Here is a 25,867-nt window from a genome sequence, read left to right on the forward strand (position 1 = left end):
TGCTCTAATGGTGGTTTCCCTACAGTGGCTCAGGCTGTAGGATTGTAGAATGACTAAAGAAATGTTATCAGCACGATGGCATAAAGCTGTTCATTTCTTGTCTATTACCACCCACTGCTACTTATACCAATGATGGAAATAAGCGCAGTTAGAATAGCCATATACGTGGGAGTGCGTTGCTATTATCCGACTATATTGTATTGCAATAGGTAGCACTTAATACCATTTCAGTAATAAATTATGAGCTATCTAGTCTCAATTCAACATTAACATTAAGCTCATAGCTCATAATTTATTATTCCCCACCTTGCAAAAGGTGTGACAATTAGCAGACCCCTGATGTATAATCATGTTGGCCTACAGGCCTTGATCACAGTCAGCACCTCTGTGCCTTCAGTAATTCCAAATGGACCTCTGTTATAGAAGATATGTTTGGGACAGGAAAGCCAAAGTATTTGATAATTTTAATAATGTTTTATTAAATTAGAATGAAACTTGATTTTTTTGGACCCTCAGATTCTTTGACTGCTCCCAATCCAAACCTTGGTGGGTTGCCTTCATGTGTTAAGCAATGTGTGAAAAATCTGGGTGTTGTATTTAAAGAACATCTAAAGTTTGAAATCATCCTTTTTTTCAATTGTGACTCCTGTCTAAAATTCTAAAAATCTTTCTTTTAAAAACTTTGAGAAAGTGATTCATGCTTTTATTACTACTACTGTAATTTACTTTATGCTGGGATTAGTCAAATAGCTTTGTCTCCATCACAGTTGGTCAAAATGCAGCAGCTAGATTTCTGACAGGGGTTCATAAGCGGGACTATATTACTCCGGGGGGGTGGGTTTATGGTCCTTTCACTGGCTGCCTGTGTGTTTTTTTACTTATTGTATAGAATTGCCTAAATGGTATGGCTCCATCACACATCTCTGATTTACTGCATATGTAACCCAGTGATGGGCAAAAGAGATATCCAGTGTCCCCTCTGTAAAACCTTCAACAAAAAAAGAATTTTTAACCTGAAACATATAATTAATAAAACATTGCATTATTTTCACATTTAGATGTAATATATATAAATATATAAATATATATATTATATATATATATATATATATATAATTTATTATTATTATTTTATTTATTTTTTTCAGCATGTTTTTACTGTACAATAAATATTAGACATTAAAGATATTAATTATCTTAGCTTTATTGCCTATGAGAGGCACTAGTGTGCTAATAGACTCATTTTTTAAGCCTTTTTTGTTTGATATACATTACTGTTCAAATATTTGGAGTTTGCAAGATTCATTGTCTCTTATACTTACCAAAGCTACATTTATTTGATAAGAAAAACACAGTAAAACAGTAATATTGTAAAGTGTGTTGGGGGGTATATATATATATATATATATATATATATATATATATATATATATATATATATATATATATATATATATATATATATATATATATATATATAAAACAATAGAAAGAAAATAATACGGAAGAAAAGAATAGGAAAAAGAAAAACATTTGTTTTTACAGTCAACTTCAGTTGCTTGTTGTCTACATTCACATTCTTGTGTTTATAGTGTAAGTATTTTTGGGGAACAGCACAAAAATGTTTGGTAGTAGTTGTAATGAGACTGTAGTGTGGTTAAGGTTTGGTTGTGAATGTGCCAGAAAGATCAGCTGAAATACTGAACTAACCCCCCCAGTTGAACAAATGAGCCAGCCTGACAAAATCAGAACTTTTTCCCTGAAACCATTTGTTACAAACTTGGTTTTGACAACTTGGCTGACCCACTGGGAAAAGTCCCACTGCTCTTTATGGCCAGTCCACCATGTGGGTCAGGGAGACAATTTTCAACAACACATTAATTTATTGTTCTTTTGCAGGCCTGGTTGTCCCTCAAGACATGGCAGGATGCTAAAAATCTCTCTGCACATTCAGCTTTTTACCAAAAGTAAAACATTATTTTTGAACCGTTGAACATTGATTGAATTCAGAAAGAATATTGTTTATTTTCGGATAATAACAGTCTTTGATTGATAGATATTTTGGGGATTGTATCTCAATTACTCCCAGAATGCACTGAGAGCACAGCTTGTGCTTACATGTTCAATGAATATCTCTCTTTCTGTTTTGCCCTTCAGATCTGCTGTAAAAATGGACCATAAAAGAATGCATCCTTAAAATCCAAGCATTATTTGTCTGAACATTAAATTTCATAACTTTTTGTACCTCAAAGTCATTTGGATCTATGGTCTTAACTTAATCATTCCATTAATTTTGGAATTAGATCTAGAACATCAAAAAATGCACTTGATTTGTTTTTAAATGTCCTCTGACCAGGAGGGTGTATCTCCAACCAATTATCATTAACCCTGATGTCCTAGCCAGGGGCCGTTATGACTCGCTGATGCAGTGTTGCAAGAAACCTAGTACAAAAGACCCAAAGAGAAGGAGAAAACGAGCAGACAAGGTGAATGTGGCCAATATCTAAAGCATGCATAGAATGCAGCTTGTGTGGATTGTGTTACGAACCCCTGTTGTTCAAATGCTCGTTTCGAAAGGGTTCAGCAACATAAAAGGAGACGCAAGGCAAAGAGCAGTTTAAAACATTTATTAAGACTAATAAATGACTGCACACACTCACGTCTCTCGATTTTCTTCTCTCTCCCCAGGTAAACACACATTTACTCTACACGAAAGTCAACACAGACATAACAAACACTAACAAAATGAAAAAAAAAGTAGCACCAAATACAAAGAACACAGCTTGAGTTGACCAGCAGCTAGGCATCATGGCGCGCACGGAGTTCACCGTTGCGTGCCTCACCCTCCTTCACACTCCACTTATATGCTCAGCACGAGCTATCAGAGCAACGGGCCACAGGTGCGCAAGGGCGGAGCCTACACTCAGAAAGAAACCCCAATTAGAAGATGAAACAAACACACAAAAATACACACACAGGCAACACCCATAAGGCTGAGGCCGTAACACTTCTGCCCCTAAAGGAAGAATCAGAATTTTTTATTTTCTTTCCTTCCTTAGAAGAGAAAAGAAAACTGATTCTGCATGAAATCACACAGGGAGCTTAAACTAATCCGCAAGACAACGCATCTACTACCACGTTGTCAGATCCTCTTTTATGATGGATCTCTAAATTATATGGTTGAACCATTAAAGCCCAACGCATCAATCGCCGATTATGGTTGTACATTTAGCTCAGAAAACCAGCAGATTATGATCCGTGTAAACAACGACAGGAGAAGAACTAGACCCCACATAAACGTTCAAATGTTGTAATGCTAACAACATAGCTAAAGTTTCTTTTTTGATCGTTGAATAATTCAACTGATGACGGTTAAACTTGTACGATAATGGGTGGCCTATTTCGTCAGCACCCTCCTGCAGCAGGACAGCTCCCACTCCAACCGCACTAGCGTCTACCTCAAGCTGGAATGGACGAGTCACATCTGGAGCAGACAGTACAGGTGCACTGCAAAGGAGAGATTTTGCAGAGAGAAATGCCTGCTGGCACTCATTAGTCCAGTTAAAACAAACTTTAGGACTACACATTTTCGTTAACGATGCAACAACACTCGAGAAATTTTTACAAAAGCACCGATGGTACCCAACCATCCCCAGGAATCTACGTAGTTCTCTCCTCGTAGTAGGTACTGGGTAGCTGAGGACAGCAGCCACAAGACTGTCAATGCAATCGTCCATTCGCGGTAACGGAAAAGCATCAGCCACAGTGACGGAATTGACCTTTCTAAAGTCAGTACAAAAACGTAAAGACCCATCAGCCTTTGGTACTAGAACGCACGGCGAACTCCATGGACTATTACTCGGGACAGCGAAACCATTCTGCAATAAATAGTTAACCTCACTTTTCATTGCTTCTCTCTTACTTATTGGGCAATGATAAGCATGTTGCTTGATTGGTAATGCACTACCGACCTCGATGTCATGCTGGATGATATTAGTACCGGGAGGAACGTCGTTGAACAAACTCGGGAAACTGTCTATCAGCTTCATTACGTCTTCTCGCTGTTCAGGTGAGAGATAAGATAGATAGAAAAGCAAAGATAAAACTTCAGAGTTCTCAAAACATCCTCCTTTTAAAGCTTCCATAGATACATTCAACCCATCATCCTCAGTGTCGGTAGGCAAAGCATAAGTTAACAGTGAAACATGCTCAGTGGTTGACTCAGTACCCGGTTCACAGACCAAATTCTCAGCGTTCTCTTTTGGTTCAACACGACATAAATATGGTTTCATCATATTCACGTGACATAAATGGGTTTTTCGCCTCCGTTCTGGAGTGCGTAAGATATAATCAGTTTCACTCAACTTACCTTTTATCACGTAAGGACCGGAGAAACGCGCAGAGAGAAAGGATCCAGGAATAGGAAACAGCACTAGAACTTTCTCTCCTGGCATAAAATTACGAACAACTGCTTTCCTATCGAAATTTCTCTTCATTTTCTTTTGTGACAGAGAAAGTGCTTCCTTCGCCACAGTACAAGCATTGTGCAAACTTTCACGAGTACGTGATACTAAATCAAGGACGTTGGGCTTCGCAGACGAATCATGACAGAGAAATTCCTCCTTTAACATTTTCAAAGGACCACGATTAATCAAAGTCTCACGCGAGACAGACAAGTCAGCGGTAAGATCAAAGCAAACAGATGACCTTGAAGTCGTTTTAGACGAGTCTGGAGAGTCAGGAAGAACATCAGTTTTCAAAATATTTGAAAAGACAGAATCGCCAAGAGTATCACTTTCCTGAATGTCACGATTCGCTTGTGCTCGCGTCACCACAGCACTAAACACATTTGGCAAATTTTTACCAAGTGCATCAGCCTGCGAATCATTACACGGGACATCAACCACTTGCACTACTGGCATTCCCTTACCTCCAGCTATGTAATTTCCCATGATGAAGTCAACACCTTTCACAGGTAAAGAGGGACGAACAGCAACCTCAAAACACCCAGATGCTAAATCAGAAGAAACTTATACGCGATGAAGTGGAACAGGCACAAAAACCATTTCAATACCCTGCACAATCGCGCTTGTATTACACGCCGAGTCAGCACAAAATCCAGAATATCTGATAATATAAAAGACTGAGACCCTACGGTATCACAGAGAATTCTTACAGGTTTTCAGCTCTCGAAATGCTCATTTAACGACACAAATCCATCGAACACGAAAGGCTGAAAACAGCTATCAGGGGTCGCAGGAGAACCAGAGAATGATGGAGACAAAGTTTTCACCAAAACAGAACCTCGAGGCTGAAACGATGAGGACTCTTGTCGCTCTTGTTTCCGTTTTAGATTACGACACTCAGCCATCATGTGTCCCATTTTGTGACAATAACCGCACTCTCTATTGGACTTCGGACTGGTAGGAACCCATTTATTTTTTGAATCAGAAAGATTTTCATTTGCTTTTAGTGAGGGACCCCCAGAATCAGACAAATGCTTAAAAAACACAGTTTTGTGCATTAATGCATACTCGTCAGCTAACACAGCAGCCTGTTGTACTGTGCTGACTTTTTGTTCGTTTAAATACAACGCAGTACGTTCTGGAACACAGTTTTTAAACTCTTCGATCAGCAACAATTCTCGCAATGAAAGTATAATCAGTTACCTTGCACACTTTGATCCACCGATCAAATAAAATGCCTTTTTCGCGAACGAATTTGACATAAGTTTGAGACGTACTTTTTTTCGTGGTACGAAATTGCTGTCGATAGTGCTCAGGAACTAATTCATATGCTCGTAAAATTGCAGTTTTCACGGCATCACACTGCACGCTTTCCTCTAACGAGAGAGATGCACACACCTCTTGTGCCTTACCTGATAGTTTACATTGTAACATTAGTGCCCAAACCTCGGTTGGCCATTTTAATTCACCCGTAACTCTTTCAAACGCCTGAAGATACGCTTCAACTTCCTTCTCACGGAAGGGTGGCACAATAGCGATATTTTTAGCCACATCAAAATGTATACCGCCAAAAACAACAAACTAAAATAATAAAGAAAAACAATAAACAGTAAACCGTCGTCAGGACTGGCGCTAAGCACAGCCCCGCTGGTTTACTCTTTCTAACCAGAGAATATGGATCACCTGAATCAAATTAGAACAATCAAATTGCAACTACTCGGACACAAATCCTGGACGTCAAAATCCCGGACGAGCCCCCATTTATGTTACGAACCCCTGTTGTTCAAATGCTCGTTTCGAAAGGGTTCAGCAACATAAAAGGAGACGCAAGGCAAAGAGCAGTTTAAAACATTTATTAAGACTAATAAATGACTGCACACACTCACGTCTCTCTCGATTTTCTTCTCTCTCCCCATGTAAACACACATTTACTCTACACGAAAGTCAACACAGACAAAACAAACACTAACAAAATGAAACAAAATAGTAGCACCAAATACAAAGAACACAGCTTGAGTTGACCAGCAGCTAGGCATCATGACGCGCACAGAGTTCACCGTCGCGTGCCTCACCCTCCTTCACACTCCACTTATATGCTCAGCACGAGCTATCAGAGCAATGGGCCACAGGTGCGCAAGGGCGGAGCCTACACTCAGAAAGAAGCCCCAATTAGAAGATGAAACAAACACACAAAATACACACACAGGCAACACCCATAAGGCTGAGGCAATTGTATGAATTGTAACAATTGTATGAATCGAGTTTTGTATTTGGTTTTGGAATGGTTTGTTGTTATGATTTAATCAAAAATATTTGTATTGTCATGGATGTGAAATGGTTTTTGCAGTATTTAACTGGACTACCATCCTTCATATTCATGTATCTTCACAAAATCAGGATCAACAGAGTAAGTGGAAACTTTAGCTTTTCCATACAACACGTGAGAACTTGTACTGTAAAAAAATTTTGTTGTTTATTATTTTGAAATATTTTTTTTTCTTTACTTTGTGAAACAGTTTAAATTTCGAACTAGAGCCCTTAACTCTCTGTCCCAGTTGTCAGTAACACTGTATTTTAGACCAATTTTTTTTTTTTTAAAGTTATGTTCAACAATGCTGTGTTTATTTATTAAAATATAGTAAAAAACAAAACAATAAAATTGTAAAATATTATTACAATTTTCTTGTAGCCATCACTCCAGTCTCCAGTGTGACATGATCCTTCAGAAATCATTCTATGCTCCTTGTTATTCTTCTTATTATAATTATTATGAGACTTTGATACTTTTTTCAAAATTATTTAAAGAATTAAAAAAAAAATTATTGTTTTTTTTTTTTGACACGTAAAAGCGTTTACTTTCACTTTTGAAAAAAATTAATGGAACCTTGCTGAATAAAAGTATTCATTTCATAAAAAATTAAATTAAATTAAATAAAATACTTGACTCCAAAACTTTGAATAGCAGTTTAACTTTTTTCAGAAATGTATATGGGACACACTGGAATCATTAAGCTTGTGGGTTCAGTAGAGCTACTTAGTGACAGAAGGTGGTACATAAAGTATCTACCCTCAGAGTTAGTTAGATCACAGATAGAGCAGTTATGAGCTGCCGGCACACACACACACACACACACACTGATGCAGGAAGGGAAGATCAGTTGAAGAGCAGAACCCTGATTTACATTCTCACTGTCTTAATCATTAATGAATAATTTATGTAAATGGAACATCAGCATTTTCTACAACTCAATTGACTGATTGAATAAATTATAGCTCATACAACCTTGTACTGATTTGTAATGTTAATAGTAAGCATTTATTGTAAAAACTGACAAATAATAGTGTGCTTAATAAAAAAAAAATCTATAAAAATTAATTCATTAAAAAAGTAATGCTATTACCATATGGTTATATCCATATTACAGAACTGAATTCAGAAGTCTGTTCTGTGATCAGCGGTAAATCTCCATCACCTGCGCGCTTTCACATGGAGCAGAATTAACTACACAGAGCCACGGCCATATTTTGCGCATGTTGTGGCTCTGTGTAGTTAATTCTGCTCCATGTGAAAGCGCGCAGGTGATGGAGATTTACCGCTGATTACAGAACCGGCTTTACATTTTTAAATGTTTGTCGGTTCCCGTCTCCTTCTTCCCGATGTACGAACATTGTTAAATTTATGGTCGCCATCATTTTTCCAAGTAAGACATGGATCAACATTACTGTCCAAAAATACAGACTTAACCCAATCCCTACCCCAAAACCTAACCTTACTCATAATTTATTCCTGAAATCAGAAGGAAATGATAGCTGTTTAACAAGGGTGGAGATGCACATATTCCTGATTGTAAGCCTTAAACTGACATTTCCTGAAAAGTTATCTCTCAATTCGGACTGGTTGATTAGAATGATGTCCCTGGATCAACAAGGATGTCATGCTCACCTAGTAGCTAATACACAAATTATGATTTTATATACTTTCAGAAAGACTTAGGCTTCTTTTTCATACAGTTCAAAGCAACTATATAGGCTACAATACCTCTGAAGGAACACTGGAGAAATGCAAATGAGGTTATTATAAGGCTGTTTACTAAAGAACCTGACATTGAGTGTGGTTTAAAGATATTGTTTGTTGCAGCAGGCTTTTGTCAGTGTTTCCCCTCTGATACTCAGCATCAGATCTGGATGCTGGGTTTATTTTTGTTTCCCAGAGCAGAGGCCTTTTAAAGTCTTTCCATGCCAAATAGCTTTGATTTTTATCACCAATGACAAATTTCATTTGCCTGTCAGATATCTATTTTCCCCATCAGCAGCCACGTGAAATCAGTTCTTCAATCTGTACCTGATGCTCAGTGGTTTCCTGACGCTGTTGGAAAGAGATTATGTCCCTCCTTATCCCCTCCAAGTCAGCTCATTATTCACATTTGGCTCTTTTGATCTTAAGACCGCATTACCCATGATGTCTCCGGTTGAGACTAAATGAAACTGACCTGCATGGAAGCTTGAGTAATGTTTGCTTGGAGAAGTGTGGATGTGTGGCAACCTTTTGTTTTGGGGCAGATGGACTCCTCCTCCTCCTCTCCACATGTCATTCCCTGTGCCATGTCTCTTCCTCTTTTTGTTTACAATCTCTTTTGTCATTCCCTCTTAAATCCTTAATCCTGCTCCATTTTTCTCTTTCCCTTGACATTTGTGCCCTTCCCGCCCTGCCACCTTCCCCATTCATCTGCTGCCATGTTCACTGATACGAGAACCTGTTCATTGTGTTTGCTCATGGAGGACTGCGGAGTGTGATCGTACTAAAAGTTGTTTGTACATGCCAACAGGATGCCTGTTGCTGCATCTGACAAAATATGCTTGTTGTGTCTGTGTAAATTCCTTAAACAAAGACCTCTGTAAAGCAACCTTTTAATTATTATTTTATAATAAATTAATACAATTGTTCATCACTCTTGCACAGAACAGAAGGCAGAGATGCTATGCGCTTTGTGTGCCAAATTGAACATGAGTAATGGTGCACACAGAGTATTTGAGGAAATTATTATTATTATTTATTTATTTATTTTTAATTTTTATTTTTTTTGTACTTTAATGTTTTCCTAGCTTATATCACAGTGGTTTTGGACTTGCATGGATTAAGCTTTGCACCAATTTTGGCTACAGATGCCTTTATTGAAATATCCAGAGGATAGAATACAGTATTTATTATTCATTTATTCAGCAAGCAAAATTGTATAGTAATAGGAAGTTAGTCTTGTTAAGAACCTCCTACTTAGACAGGAAGAGACTGCCTGATCGATTTGATGTCAAATGAAAAGAAACAGACCACAGATGGTATCTTTGAATCTTCCCAAAATCCTGTATTTACTATTTATTTCTGTAGCTTATATAGTTTTAAATGAAATCATTTCTTTGGTACAAGTTCCCAGTAGTTAACAAAAGTTAATGCATTAAATAAAAGTTATTTTATATTAAGTTATTTATTAATATTTGTTAATGTTAGTTAATAAAAATATAATTGTTCATTGTGAAATCATGTTAGTCCAGGTCCATTAACTAATATTAACAGATATTTTTTTTATTTTTAATAATGTACTGTATTAGTAAATGAGGAATTTTACTGAAATTAGCAATGCTTTAGAAGTATCTTTGTTTGCTACTTAATAATAACTATCTAATGGTAACAAATAGAACTTCATTGTAAAGTGTTATCAGTGTTTTTTATCTTGATTTTCAACTTTTGTTGATGTTTTTAAATATTAATATTAAAAGCTTTGATTAATATTAAAAGCTTTTATTTTGTTTTTGCTTGCAGTTTTGTGATATACAGCAATAATAGAGGAAATGCATTAAAATTAATTATGTAGCAAGTTCTGTAAACAATTGTTCAGAAAGCAGAAAAGTTCAAAGTTCAAATTCCTGTTTTTTTTTTTAAATGTTGCCCTAAGTTTCCTTGTCTGGTATTGTTCTAGAGCCCAGGACGGGCCTCAAATTTAGGACCGAGCCCAGCCCTGGCCCGAGACGCTTAGGCCCAAGACACTCAGGCCCGATCCTGGTCCGTGTCCGACAGCTTATCAGAATTACCGGCCAGAGCCTGCCTTTTTCCCCCCTTCTCCCAAAACAGCTTATACTACTGTTTCAGCTATTAAAAATAGTTCAGTTTTGTATGTAATAGCAAAGTGATTATATTTTGTTTCTTTTTTAATTAAGTTAATTCCAAAAACGTTTGGAACATTTTTTGTTCGTTAAATGTAAGTTTTTGTTTTTTAAAGTAATGACCAAGCTGCCAGCGGCAGACATTAAGCTTATCATATATGTTTGATCAATTTAGCCTTCTCAAATCATCACGACCTGCCTAAACAATAGTTGAGAGTGGAAGCTGCATGCTTTTCAGGATATGGAGGCGCCAGTAATCACTTGCATGTTTTCTGTGGATACGCCGTCATTTTTGCTCTTAAGGTAAGAGTAATTCATCATTCGTAACTGTTAAGGGTCTAATTTTATTTTTGTTCACTCAGAATATCAACAAAAACATTGTGCTTTTATAAAATAAATAAAACAAACATGATGCGCTTTCTTCTGTCTGGTCTTGAATAGGAGCGCTTCACAAAAATGAACCGAAATTCAGCGAATACATGATACATATATCTATAGAAAGCTTTAAATTAGTATTTAACAAAATAAAACCTATCAAAATTAAAACCTCTATTATAATAATCATAATCTGTATAGATGCATTTCTTAAAGGCGCATCTAATAAGGAGATGGCGAGCACTGCACATGACCAATTGGCTCATTGTTTGTTGTGGTCATCAATTCAAAACTCTTTCAAAACGCAGCTTTTCCCAAAGCATTGGGAACTTTTAATTACTCCCCATGCTCCAACTTCTCACTGATGCTCTGCATGGTAAACTGTCACCTGTATGCTAATGCGTGTGTATATGTGTTGCGTATTGCGTTGGCGATGTATAATGTTTATAATAGCCTATAATCATTATAACAGTATTTCATACCTATGTGTGCTCAGCACGTATATGGGCACAATAAAAGGAGAGAAGCTAAATGAGCCCGAGTCTGGGCCCAACCCGAGCCTGATCTGTAGGGACCCGACGGGCTTGCAGATCTCTATATTATTTGTCTCTTGATGGTATTACATGTGTCTTCTGCCTACCCTGTGTAACCCTTGTATGTTTATTGTGTTTTCCTGAATCTCCTTCTTCTCTGCACTCCTTCGCTTCCTCACAGTAAGCAACCATGACAGAATACCGGACCACAAAAAATTTTACTGCGTGTTTTCCCTCTGTTTTGATTTCCAATTTTGTAAAGTGTTTTTTTTGTTTCTCGCGTTTTTCCCCATGGATCACCTCAACTGCTTTGTTCACGTCCCTAGCCCATAAGGACCTGCCCCTCTTGGAGTATACGGTTGAGTTTAGCCAGCTTGCCATTTTAACGGTGTTCAATGACGCTGTGTTAAACTCACTGTTTTGGATCGGGTCTAATTACCACCGCCCCATTGACCTCCCAGACACCACTAGACTGAGCTGGAGGGAAGCGATCATCTGGTGTCTGGAGAGCGTCTGGCCCTGATCCAGAGCACAGCCAGACCCAGAGCCCAGCCCTTCATTACCCCGCTGTGTGGAGCACAAGCCCGAGCTCACCAATGACGGAGAGCCCAAGCCCACCACCACCGACAAGCCATCGATACATGGAGTGACAGAGCTGAGGATCGCCTCGGAGCTGGAGCTGCTAGTGACATCAGACCAGGTGTAAGAACCAGCTACAATGCCCGCCATGAGGGAAAAAGCCATGGACAGCGAGAGCGTGGAGAGGAGCTCTTACCACTGCACAATGGCTGAAGGTGATCTTATAGTGTATCTGGGACTGCTGGAATTAGAAGGAGACCTAATAGACTAGAAGGCAGATGAACTGTCTGCCAACACTGTCTTTCCCCTGTCTGACACACTCCTAGTGCTGAGAGTAACAATTTGGTGTGTCTGGGTAGCACACACCAGCCCTGAGAGCCTGGAGGCTCAGAAATACCCAACCACCCTCCAGCTCCTGCCTCCTCCACCACTGTCGTCTGGCTCCCCCTCTGCTCACCCTCACCCTGTGGGTATGCCAGTCTCCATCTTCGGCGTAGCTGGTTAATCCCTTGCTTCTGCCTTCAGAGTCCCAGACTCCGCCTTAGCCCATTGACCTAGCGGCTCCACCATGGCTCCCTCCTTTCTGCCGTGGCCCACAAATCCACTGGCTCCACCGGGCTCCCTTGTCCCTCCGAAACCGCCTTGGTCTGTCATCGACCATCTATCGCATCGGGAGCCACTCCTCTGGCTGGGCCTAGTCCCTCCTGTCCCTTTCCGGGAGGGAGCGATATGGCAAGAATATGGACCTGTTTTGTTGTGTTTTCTCCCATGTGCTCTCCGTGACCCAGTTTCTCCCTCTTGTTGATTAATCATTTGATTCAGGCGTGTCTTGTCAATTACCCTCGTTTGGTCCTGCTTTTAAAGTGTTGTTTGCCCTATGTTTCCTTGTCTGGTATTGTTCATCTCTCGATGGTGCTACGTGTGTCTTCTGTCTACCCTGTGTAAACCTTGGATGTTTATTAAAGTTTGTTATCCTGAAACTCCTTCGTCTCCTCTCTCCTTTGCTCCCTCACAGTAAGCAGCTTTGACAATCAGAGCTTATAAGCAATTGATGTGAATGCTCTGTGTGTATACGATCAGAGTATAAAACTAATTGGTGGAGATTTGCATTGACCACTGCTGTTGTCAAAAGTACTGTACCCCCCCCCACCTCCCCAAATAACTGTAGTGTACTTAAAAAAAAAAAAAAGTTAGTACAAAATAACTATTACAAATGTTACATGTGAATGTTATACATATGGTAATCAGTCTGACTAATTGCATTAAAATGTTTTCTTCTCCTTTAGCTGACATACCTTCCTCCTCCATGGGGTGAGTGTGTGACCAGAGCCCTGGATTCAGGCCTCTTTCAGGTGTACAGCGTGTCTGCCTGTCGCATTGAGTGTGAGACACGCTACATCATCGAAAACTGCAACTGCAGAATGGTCTACATGCCTGGTACATCCAAACCTAGCAGTGCATGAATAATTTTACCTTATACTCATCGTCTCTTACTTCTACAGTACATTTCAATTTCAGTTTTCAGTTTCAGAAATTATTGTCATTTTACACAAAATATTGTCTAAGTATCAAAAAAAAGTGTGCATGTAATGTTGTAATACTGTAATAATAAGGATAACAATCTACGTAAACGTATATGTAAGTCTCATATTCTGGTGGAAAGCAAGTCAGCATTGGGCTGTGTGTAGTGATAACTTGATTCCTTGTGCATTAGTGGTTTGCATTTGGCAGCCAAAGCAAAACCTAACTGAACTTGTTTAGAAGAGGTCAGAGTATAGAATTTAATTCAGTTTTCTGTGGGTCAAAGGTGGTTTGTAACAAGCCCACAAACTGACAGCAAGGGCTTGTAAGATCTCTCCATTTTAATTTCTTTTCACTAATAAAAAAGTGGGCCTATTGATATAAAGTCATTTCTAACTGTTGCTAAATGGTCTTTTAAAAGACGCAATATATTTCCATGATTTCATAATATGATTTCTTAAACTTTTCATTGCGACTTAATGCCCTTTATGTCCCATTCTTAATACCAATGTATGCTCTCCCATGATAGCTGATCTTTAAAGTTAGTTCTGCAGCTATTTTTATATTTTAAACTGGTCTCTTTTAATGACACTATACGGTCTCTATTTTCTCCTGTCTGATAAAACTTATTTTTTTGTAATTTCATATTAATTCTAACCCATAGGCGCCAACCTCAACCTCCTGCTACTTCAACTGGCACTCAAGACAGGACAATTATCATACAATTATCTCATAGATGATTAGTCCTCCATTCACACAGGCACCCTGCTCTAATACTGTAATTATAGATTCATTAACGGATTGTGATTGCCCTGTGGTGTACATTCAGGATACATCTGATACATTTTGGCCAAGAGCAAGAGTATATGTGCACAAAACTCTATTCCATATGCACACACATGCACTCCCAACTGTTTATTTTCTTGTCATGCTGCTGAGATTGACTGGGTGAAGGTTGGGTCTGTTTTTCTCCTTCTCAGAACATGTCCCCAGTGTTTCATTATTAATTTAAGAAGGCTGAATAAAGAAGAACTTTTCTTTAGCACTTAATGTCTGTCTGTTTCTTTGTTTTCCTTTCATTTCTAGGTGATTCTCCGTACTGCACTCCTGAACAGTATAAGGATTGTGCTGAACCTGCGCTGGGTGAGTGTATTTTTCATGTACACACACATACACACTGGTTAACGTGTTTGATGGGCGCATTCCATAGATGTAGTGGTTTTTATACTGTGCAAACAATACTGTACCCTACCCCTAATCCTCTCCCTCAAAGAAACCCCTTTGCACTTTTAGATTTAACACGGGAACCAAAAAGGTTAAAAAAGATTACTTATATCACAATCCTTAGGGGGACATTTGGTCCCTATAATGTAGGGAATACCAGTACACATACTCTCTCTACACATATACATATACACGTTAAACTTAGTCGGAACAATTCAGAATTTCACTTTATTTACTTTAATACATTGCACAGTTTGTATTCCATTTTGTTTGTAAATGCTCCAGTTGGGGGGGGGAGGTGTTTGTAACAGCTTACACATTCTGGCTCCATTTAGCAAGTATAAGTTCTGAAAAAAAAATTATAATAAAGCAAAGTTCAATAGTATCCATCTCTGTAGTCTAGGGGATCTCAGTTTTGGTCCTGTAGAACTCAAGTACTGCACATTTTGTATGTTTCCCTGTGGGTATAAAAGACAATTCATATTTGATATAATAGTATAACATTTTATCAGATGAGAGAAAAACTTAAACTGAACTGAGCTTGATAATGACACTATTGGCATCTGTGGAGCTGCTTTTTAGCTGAATCAAATTCATTTCATAATTGATGAATTTTTCATATAAATAAATGCTACGTGATTTGACTTCCTTGATGGAGTAATAAACTTATGATATCAATCAGATGTGATGCATAAAGGAGACAGAAATGATCAGTGCTGGGGTACTTCTGGGCCAGGATTGAGAACAACTGTACTTTTCAATGTCAGATTCTGCTAAATAGGCTGCATCCAAAACTGCATAGTCTCAATTTTTGAATAAGTACTTTTGAAAAAGTACATACTTGACATGGCACGACACAACCAAACAAGAGTGATTCTGTTGTGATCAACAAAACTCTATTCAAGCAGGATTTGTTTTGTTTCTCACTTTCACGGTTTGACTCCGGATATGCACAAGTTTCTATTCAGCAGACCTTCATGACTCTTACTGCACTGACCCTCCAAATAATACAATTACATGGACAAAACTCATGAAAACAGCATATACTGTCACACTTTTATTCTCTTCCTCCTCTGTAGCAGTGTTTTGTTCTTAGGCAACATCCTTAAAAAGAGTAAAAGGGTAAACGGCAGAACAAAAAGTAAAATGAATGTTATTGAACAAATCTGTTTGTTTGTTTGTGTGCTTGTGTCTCTCTTTTACAGCAGTTGGAAGCAGTAGGTATTAGACACCAGAAAGCATTATATATAATCTTCACAAGCTTCACCCAATTAGACTGTATTAACTCTTCATGGAAAAAACTTTGAAAGTATGCCTCAGTTCTCTTACAAAATATTTGCATTTTTCTTTGCAAATCTTGATTCCTCTTGACACTGAGACTCATTTATTGAACCTTTGTGATATGGCATGAATTAAGTCATTATTTTGGAAATATTTTCAGGGAAAATAAAGACTTGAGCTGTTTTGTGCACCATCCCTACCAACATAATGCATCTGGCTCTCATTAACTCCCTCTCTATGTACCACCTGACAGTATATACCAGCGGTCTGTCCCACACATAATAAGCAAGTTGGCTCTATGTTCACTAATTATCTTTTGCTAATGAGGAAATTCAAATTAGAGCACAGCTAGGACTGTACATTTTCAAACATCTCAGGTGCTCAGCACACAATCTGTTTCCAAAGACTTCCTTAGGTTATTTATATGTGTAATTACAAAAATGTTTAACCTTTTTATTAGAATTCTCTGTGCACAATCATTCAAGATAAAGCCAATAGAGTATGAAGAGGGATAGACTTCCAAACCACTGGAAAAGTTTCATTCTCTGACCTCAGTTGACAAGTAAAGGCACAACGGCACAGCACAATGGGCTGAACACCTTGTCCAAAACTCTCACTGCTGGCTTCAAAATCCTTGACAGCTGGTTCTTGTCTTTGACAAAGTGGAGAGGAAATTATCACCAACTCCAACTTTCTGTTCACAGCACCCTGAGGACAAAGGAAATATGTATTTTTGGTTCTCTTACGAGAGCTCTCTCGTACTGCGTCTTAGCTAAGACGCTACGGGAAAAGTCTCTTTTCACGAAATACTGAAGCAAAAAATTATCCTTAATTTTGTATTTTTGTAAAGCGCATTTGCAGCAGTACACAGCCATAGGCGAGACGGCTCGTTCGCTCATTGGCTTGTTCTGCGGCAACTGCACAGCCTATCGAGCGCGGGCTGATGCAACATCAGACCAATAAGGGCGCTTCGCGCCCTTCTTGCCACTTCCCGCTGAAACGGGTGTGGCCCAACCTATAAAAGGAGCTCGAAAAGGCTGACTCACCTGATTTTTCATCTCTTCAGCGAAGCTCATGCATTGTGGATCATGAGGAAGCAAGCGCCGTCTGGAAGAGCATATCAGCAGGACGAGCCATCCTGAAGCTGCTGGCATCGCCGCCTTCCACTGCCGTTCCTGCTGCGCTATCCGGCGCCGATATCCTTTACATCCTTGATCTGTTATATCCTGTGTGTGTGTTCGCCCTGCAACGCACATTCACAAAAGAGCTGCGTCTTTTTAAAGATGCCCTCGTGCGGCTCGTGCAGAGCCCCGCTCAGCGAAGGAGATCGTCACGTCATCTGCGTCTCCTGTCTGGGTGAGGACCATGCAGCGCTCGCGCTCGCTGACGGCGGATGCCCTCATTGCGAGTTAATGCCATGGTGACTCTGAGGACTCGCCTGGCATCCTTCTCGAAGCCTGCATCATCCGCTGCGCCACAGCGCCGTAAGAAGCGCCGCTCGCAGCGCCTACCAGAACCGCCTCCAGCTCGGCCGAGCTCGCCGGTTCCCTCCGCTTCGCCGGCCTCCCCTGCATCGCTTCCCGATGCTCAGCGTCCGCTGTTTGCCGACGCGTCATCGGAGGAAGTGGATCTCAGGCCCGCGTCGGAGGAAGAAGACACGTGCTCTCTGCTTGCTTCGGGCAGTGAGGGTTGGGCGAGCTCCGTGGATCTCACGCCCGCTGCTCAGAGGCCCAGCAGACGGGGGGATATCGATAAGGAGCTGATGCGTGTACTCTCGCTGGCCGCGGCGAGCCTCGGCCTCGAGTGGTCTGCACCAGCGCTCCCTTCACGTTCCCGGCTGGATGGTAGCTATCTTCCGGATGAGCGCTCTTCCTCAAGCTCAAAGCACGCCCCTTTTCTTCCTGAGCTTCACGAAGAAGTGGCGAAAGCTTGGGACGCTCCATTCTCGGTGAGAATTCGCTCATCTGTGTCGCCAGCATTCTCCACACTGGATGGTGCTAAGAACAGAGGCTACCTGTCACTTCCGCCGGTGGAACAGGCTATAGCAGCGCACCTTTGCCCGCCCTCTGCTGGACGGCGGACTAAGGCGGCGTTGTCATCCAAACCCTGCCCAGTGTGTGTGCACTTCGGATGGGTTAAATGCAGAGCACAAATTCTGAGTATGGGTCACCATACTTGGCTGAATGTAACGTCACAACATGTCCGTGGTGTCCTACATAAACCGCCAGGGCGGTCTCGGGTCCCGAAACCTGTGCAGGCTGACGGAACGCCTCCTGGTTTGGGCTCAGCGCAATGTGCGCTCGCTGAGAGCAGTGCATGTGCCTGGACTGCAGAGTCTGGGTCCAGACAGGCTGTCCAGAGGCAATGTTCCTACGGGCGAATGGTCTCTACACCCGCAAACAGTCCGGCTGTTGTGGGAGAGATTTGGCATGGCGGAGGTGGACCTCTTCACGTCCCACGAAAACGCTCACTGCCCCGCGTTCTTTTCCAAGAACGAAAGCGCGCTGTCACGGAGATTGCCGTGCTGCCCGCTTTATGCGTTCCCTCCCGACTCCCTCCTTCCGCAGGTGATAGAACGGGTGAGAGAAACGAGATTTCAATACTGCTTGTAGCACCTCTTTGGAAGAACCAACCATGGTTCCCAGATTTGATGCAGTTAGCAGATGTCGCCCCGTGGCCGGTACCGTTGAGGAGGGACCTCCTCTCGCAGGCCAGGGGCTCGGTTTGGCACCCTCAACCGGAGTTGTGGTCCCTCCATGTGTGGGCGCTCAAGGGTTACCCGCTGATCTCGCAGTGGGAGTGCTAAATACCATCACTCAGGCTAGAGCTCCGTCGACACGACGTCTGTATGCCTCGAAGTGGTCAGTGTTCTCCAGCTGGTGCACAGCTCGAGGTTATTCACCCCTTAGTTGTGAGGTGACGGAGGTCCTCTCCTTCCTACAGGAGCTGTTGGATAAGGGCAGAGCCCCATCCACGCTCAAAGTTTATGTGGCGGCCATCGCGGCGTTTTCTGAAACGGCGTCCGGTCAGTCAATAGGAAGGAATGATTTAGTCATCCGGTTCCTCAGAGGAGCTAGGGGGCTGAATCCTCCCAGACCTCCGTCAGTCCCTATGTGGGACCTCGCGGTGGTTTTGGAGGCCTTGAAGGGTCCCCCTTTTGAGCCTATCCAATCGGTTAGCCTTCAGCATCTGTCGTTCAAGACAATATTCTTGTTGGCTCTTGCTTCTGTGAAGCGTGTGGGTGATTTGCACGCGCTCTCAGTGAGCCAGTCGTGCTTGGAGTTTGGGCCCAATGACTCAAGGGTCATACTCAAACCTAGGCACGGTTATGTGCCGAAATCCCTCAACACACCGTTTCGGGCTCAGGTTATTGCCCTGTCTGCCCTGCCGGTGTCAGGGGAGGATGGAGACTCGAGTCTTCTTTGCCCTGTCAGGGTTTTAAGAGCTTATGTGTCTCGCTCTGCTGCCTTTCGGCAGACGGAGCAGCTGTTTGTCTCGTTCGGTGGACGTTCCAAGGGAATGGCTGTTTCGAGACAGACTCTATCCAGATGGATAGTTGACGCCATAGCGTTAGCTTACGCTTCCAGGGGCCTTCAGTGCCCGTTGGGCGTCAGAGCACACTCCACAAGAGGTGTCGCCTCGTCGTGGGCGTGGTCTACTGGGATCTCCTTGCAGGATATATGTATGGCGGCAGGTTGGGCCTCACCGTCTACATTTATCAGGTTCTATAACCTGGAGGTTCCCGCCTTGCAAGCAAGGCTGTTGTCGGTATAGTCGAATCAGGGCCCTGAGGGGAATTCTGAGTTCACGAGCGCTATGCGCTGCCGACTGTTATATGGGCAGTATTGCGTAAGACCCGCATTGCCACATTGGTCAGGCCTTGCCTCGGCTGTGTGATGTCATATTGCCGCATCTACGGATGCTGCTAGATATAGGACGGAGGGCTTTTTCCCTTTTCTGTCCTGGACTCTCTGTGAGTCCCTCAGGTGACTGTGCACTGTAAATCCTGGGCGTTGCTTCAGGTTTATTGGTGTGTGATCCCTGCGCGCACGGCGTTTTACATTGGGTTCCCGTAGCGTCTTAGCTAAGACACAGTACGAGAGAGCTCTCGTAAGAGAACGTACTCGGTTACTAAACGCAACCTTGGTTCTCTCTAGAAGAGCGAATGACTACTGCGTTCTCTGCCTTGCGTACGATTCACTCTGGTTCGCTTCGGCGATGAAATAAATCAGGTGAGTCAGCCTTTTCGAGCTCCTTTTATAGGTTGGGCCACACCCGTTTCGGCGGGAAGTGGCAAGAAGGGCGCGAAGCCCTTATTGGTCTGATGTTGCATCAGCCTGCGCTCGATAGGCTATGTAGTTGCCGCAGAACAAGCCAATGAGCGAACGAGCCGTCTCGCCTATGGCTGTGTACTGCTGCAAATGCGCTTTACAAAAATACAAAATTAAGGATAATTTTTTGCTTCAGTATTTCAGGAAAAGAGACTTTTCCCGTAGCGTCTTAGCTAAGCAGTACTCGTTCGCTCTTCTAGAGAGAACCGAGGTTACGTTTAGTAACCGAGTACGTTTCACCAGAACAATATGCAGATGAACACATTTAAAAATAAATGCGAGGCTATTAGATGTACGAAACGGAAATTGCTAAAGTAAAAAACAAATAAATAATGATAATAATAAGATAAAAAGAACAAAATGAGTGTGGAATTGACAATGATAGAAAACACTCAGAGACAGAACAATCATCAAGCAAAATGTTAATCAAGAGATGTTCAGAATGTAATAATAATATACAGTACTGCTTACAGCACAATGTGCACTACTGTATACTGCCTTCCAAAACAGTATCCAATAAGGAAATAGTATGCAATGTTTCACAAAAAAACTGATGACTGATGAAAAATAAAGCAGAATCCCAGTAAAAAAAGATTTGTCTGGTAAATGTATTCTATATACAGAATATGAATTAATATTTGCATATTTACCATATTTTAATTGAAGATATGTCATAATATCAATACTGGGTGCAAGTTAAGTGATTTCACTGAATTAAAAAGCAAAGATGTCTAGTATGTGCATCTAATTCATTGAAATACTGAAAAGTAATCCCCGTAAAATAACTATTACGTTTAAAATAATAATATTAGTAACAAATTAGTAATGAAAACTATAATTTTACTCCACAAATCTAAAAACATTTCTGCCCACAAATCCTTCATTAACAGACAGTCACACACACACACACACACACACACACACACACACACACACACACAATAAAAATAAACAATTTTAATATTCAACATAATACAATATCATAGATCACTTTTTTCCAGAAACACACAATTGAATCATTTAACCAGACTAATTCTCAGAGATGGTAATATTCAGATGAAATGAAAAATAGACAACATGAAAAATAGCATAGCCTTTCATCAAAAGTGTTGAGATGAGATTGTACCATCTGTATGGTCAAAAGAAAATAAAAAATAAGTTGGGATGGTCAACTTACATCTTACCCCTCTGTATTATACTTTATTATTCTATAAATTAAAAAGGCCAAATATAATAAAGCTTGTAGTTGAAATCACTAGCCACATTGGAAATTGAAGGTGTGGAATACTTTTGTGGTTTTGAGCACATGGATCTGCTATTAGCGGCAATGCTTGGAGAAAATGAGATGTGAACAATGCTTTTAAGTTCATACAGAATGATGGATTTAGCACAAGATTATAGCAGATTTAATAGTCTTGTGTGTGTGTGTGTGTGTGTGTGTGTGTGTGTGTGTGTGTGTGTGTGTGTGTGTGTGTGTGTGTGTGCGTGTGTGTGTGTGTGTGTGTGTGTTCTGTTCATTTGCCCGTGAGTGTGTGTGTGTCAAGGAGGTTAAATCCGACTTAATTCTCCAATTAAACAGTGGTGTCAAAAGTATTGGCATTCATTACTCAAGTAGAAGTATAGATACTAGGGTTTAAAAAGACTTTTGTAGAAGTTGAAGTATCAACTCAAGGTTTTTACTCAAGTAAAAGTGTAAAAGTACGGGTTTAAAAACTACTTAAAGTATAAAAGTAAAAGTAATGTAAGGAAAAAAAATGCCATTAAGAACAAAAGCTTAGGCCGCACAACAGGGGCCTATTGTGCACTACCCCACTTCCTCAAAAAAACATTTTTCTAAAGGCCATAGGCCATAATGACTAATGTTATATTAAAATGTTCAATGTTGAAAAATGTGGGATGCACTAGGCTACATGTTTCAGCCACATATATGCCCATTGAAAATGAACGCACTTTAGTACAATGCAAATACATTAAAGGACTAGAGATATGATGACTAGTTGCCTATAAGTATTGTAATGGTGCAAAAAGTCAAACTTCAGAGGCATGTCATCAATAACCTTTAATGGAATGTAAATGTACATCCAAGCTTAGCTGCAGGAATCTGCGAGGGCAATGGACAAGAACACTGGTGCAGGCTTAGTAACAATTACTCTTGTATGGTTGTCTATTTACAATAAACATTATATTGCTGTCAAAATGAATGATTAATCCAAGTGTTCAATAGAAAACTAAAAGTGAAAAATAACTCAATCCTGATACCTTCTTGATTGATAGCTTCCTGTATTCGGTACATACGTCTGCTATGTCCAGTGTGGGGGGGGTAATGAGTTGGAGGGGGAATGAAGTTGGTATAGCCTACTTATCACAACATTGTCAATCGCGTCGTCAATCGCAAACAATAATTTATTCAAACTTCTCTAACTACAGAACTACCTACAGTAGCTTAATTTGTGGAGGATGAAGAGAAAGCACTAGGGGTGTAACGGTACGTGTATTCGTACCGGACCGTTTCGGTACAGGGCTTTCGGTACGGTGCATGTATGTACCGAGTGCAATATTTTGTTTGCGGAACATAGGTACATTTTCGTGTTTTCAAACGAATATATTAAGTGCCGGAAGTCTCCGCGTTCAGCGCTAATCCCGCCCTGCAGCTGATTCTAAGGCCGGTGACACACTGGCTGCGTGGCGTGAGCGTGGCGTTTCTGCTGCGTGTCAGGTGCGTGACACCTGCTTCGCATTTTCTGTGTCTTTACACACCAGAATCGTGCCTGACGCAGCGCTAGTGCGCTGCTGCTACTGTAGGTGACATAGAGGGAGACCGCCGACAGACCAGGATCTTGTCTTCACGACAACAATATCTATACTTCATGTTGAGCATAAATATAAAGCCTACTGATAAAGGACACCATCAACAATAGGTGCAATATGCCAGTGTGTCACCGGCCTAATGTTTTCAAAAGGCATTACGCGAGAGTGAACATCACTACAACTAGGAAAAAAACTATTGTAATTCAAACGCAGCTCCTGTCGGCATTTAAACAGACCTTTGCACTTAATTCGGATCGGTCCAACGCAATAACGAAATCTGAGCAGGTCTAAAAACTGAAACTGTTCATGCTGCACTTTACACTTTGGAAAAGTTATATATATTTTTAAAATATTAGCAGGCCTACAAGCTGGGATTGGTAATGCTGCACTGTAATCATAGTTATTTATTTATATTTTTCATTATATTTTATTATATGATATTGGTTTGAGACTGAGAGTATTTTATTTAATGGAGAACTTTGCAGCAGTATTTTATTTCTTATTCTTTTTTTATTTTATATATATTTTATTAAAAAGTATTTAAAAAAAGTGTAAACAAATTGTTAAAAAAAAAGTTGATAGTAATAAACAACCTTCAGTTTAATGTTTGCATTTCTTTCCCTTACTGTACCGAAAATGAACTGAACCGTGACTTTAAAACCGAGGTACGTACCGAACCGTGATTTTTGCATATCGTAACACCCCTATAAGGCACCCATTTGGTAAATGAGCCAGTCGTTTTTTGTTGGAGGACAGGCTCCGCTGAAAGACGGAGAGGAGACCGGTCTGACGCCGGATTCATTTGAAATTTAAGGGGACTGACTCTGAGGCGATCGGATACCGGTTCCATACCCAACCCTACTTTTAAGAAATATATTTTTTGATAAACGAACCCAAAACTGGCTATGTCCTTGCTGGGGTGTGATGTGATTGTGTCATGTGCAGGTGCGATGGATCGCGTACAAACCAATAGGGTGTCGGAATGGTACCTATATGTTTATACTTCTCATCCAACCACAATCAAATTCACTCCATCCGGATGGCGCGATTTATCTGGAAAGTGTTTTTTTTTTGTTTTTTGTTTTTTTTTGAATGATGACAATTAAGCCGGAATGAAATAGCAGTAACGAAGCTATTTTTAAAATGTAAGGAGTAGAAAGTACAGATACTTGCGTGAAAATGTAAGGAGTAGAAGTAAAAAGTCGGCTGAAAAATAATTACTCAAGTAAAGTACAGATACCCAAAATTTCTACTTAAGTAATGTAACGAAGTATTTGTACTTCGTTACTTGACACCTCTGCAATCAAATGATGAGACTTTAGCATCATCTCCAACGGCAGGGTTGCGAGAGGGGATGGAAGTGAGGAGAAGAATCAGAGATGGAGATAGAAAAGGTCAGGGATGGATGAATTTAAAAATGTTTCTTTGAAAGGTCAGATTACATCTTTAGGTCATGCATGTTATGAGCTGATTAGAAATCTGAGGAAGGCACAGCCAAGCGCAAAAGATTTCAGCCCTTGGCAACAGAGAAGAAAATAGCAAATTATTATCTTTTGTTGTTTTGTAAGATAACTCATTTTACAGTAAATACGTTTCATCTGTCCATTAATCAGTCTTCTGTTTTTCAGTAAGTTTCTCTAGAATCTTAGAAAGCACTTTGACAATATTATCCTTGCAGTTTATCAGATTCAAAATGGTGGCTTTTATCAAAATGCTTGCAGTGTCTTTCTTAAGGTAATCAAAAGTGCAACATGTGATATTTTTCTAAGCTGTCAAGAGTTGACAGTAGCAAATTGAAAGTGTTCTGAAAAGGCCAAAAGTTGAATTATACTTCAATTAGTGTGTGTGTCTGTGTGTGTGTGTGTGTGTGTGTGTGTGTGTGTGTGTGTGTGTGTGTGTGTGTGTGTGTGTGTGTGTGTGTGTGTGTGTGTGTGTGTGTGTGTGTGTGTGTGTGTGTAAAGACACTGAAAAGACCCTCTGTGTGCAGAGAAGGGTAAGATGACCTCATGTTCTTTACATTGTCAGTTGTTCTACAAGGAATGTCATACATAGAACCCAGGAGTGCTGCCTGCAGAAATAATTGACATATTCTCCCTTTCTTCCCGGGTACCCTTTCGCGTCTCTCATCATTTCCCTTTCCTCTTTTCTTTTTCCTCTCTACTATACCCTTTCATGCTTTCCTTAGCTGCTCTGTCAGCTGTTGAAGGCACAAGCTGCATCTGCAGGAGCCCCTGTAACATGACTCGATACAACAAAGAGCTTTCCATGGTCAAGATCCCCAGTAAAACCTCTGCTCGCTACCTGGAGAAGAAGTTCAACCGATCAGAGAAGTACATCACGTGAGTACGCACCTCACATCCATGTTGAAAGTCACTTTCCCCTTGAATACATAAAAACGCCTTTGAATTCAGCATTCCAAAGGTCTTTTTTATTGTATGTTGCAACTTTCCATCACTTTCAAAACTTTTTAATTGTTGTCCTTGTAATATCTTTCACAGGTTTTAACTTTACCTTATTACTGCCACCAATTTGTTAAAGTAGCAGTTAATATTCCACCTCATATCAAGATCACAGAGATATGGAGCTTGTTAAT

The 25,867-nt window shown here is 40.5% G+C and overlaps 1 protein-coding gene across 3 annotated transcripts in view; it reads left to right on the forward strand.

The window, feature by feature from the left end:
- LOC132149314 (acid-sensing ion channel 2-like) overlaps positions 1–25,867 on the forward strand; it is a 405,895-nt gene that overhangs the window by 370,908 nt on the left and 9,120 nt on the right. For all 3 annotated transcript variants that reach the window (XM_059558461.1, XM_059558459.1, XM_059558460.1), the window contains 3 exons: positions 13,396–13,546; positions 14,717–14,773; positions 25,460–25,613. In XM_059558461.1, coding sequence (XP_059414444.1) covers positions 13,396–13,546; positions 14,717–14,773; positions 25,460–25,613 — 362 coding nt within the window. The remainder of the gene's footprint in view (positions 1–13,395; positions 13,547–14,716; positions 14,774–25,459; positions 25,614–25,867) is intronic.

Source organism: Carassius carassius, chromosome 9, assembly GCF_963082965.1.
Source record: "Carassius carassius chromosome 9, fCarCar2.1, whole genome shotgun sequence".
Taxonomy (NCBI): Eukaryota; Metazoa; Chordata; class Actinopteri; order Cypriniformes; family Cyprinidae; genus Carassius; species Carassius carassius.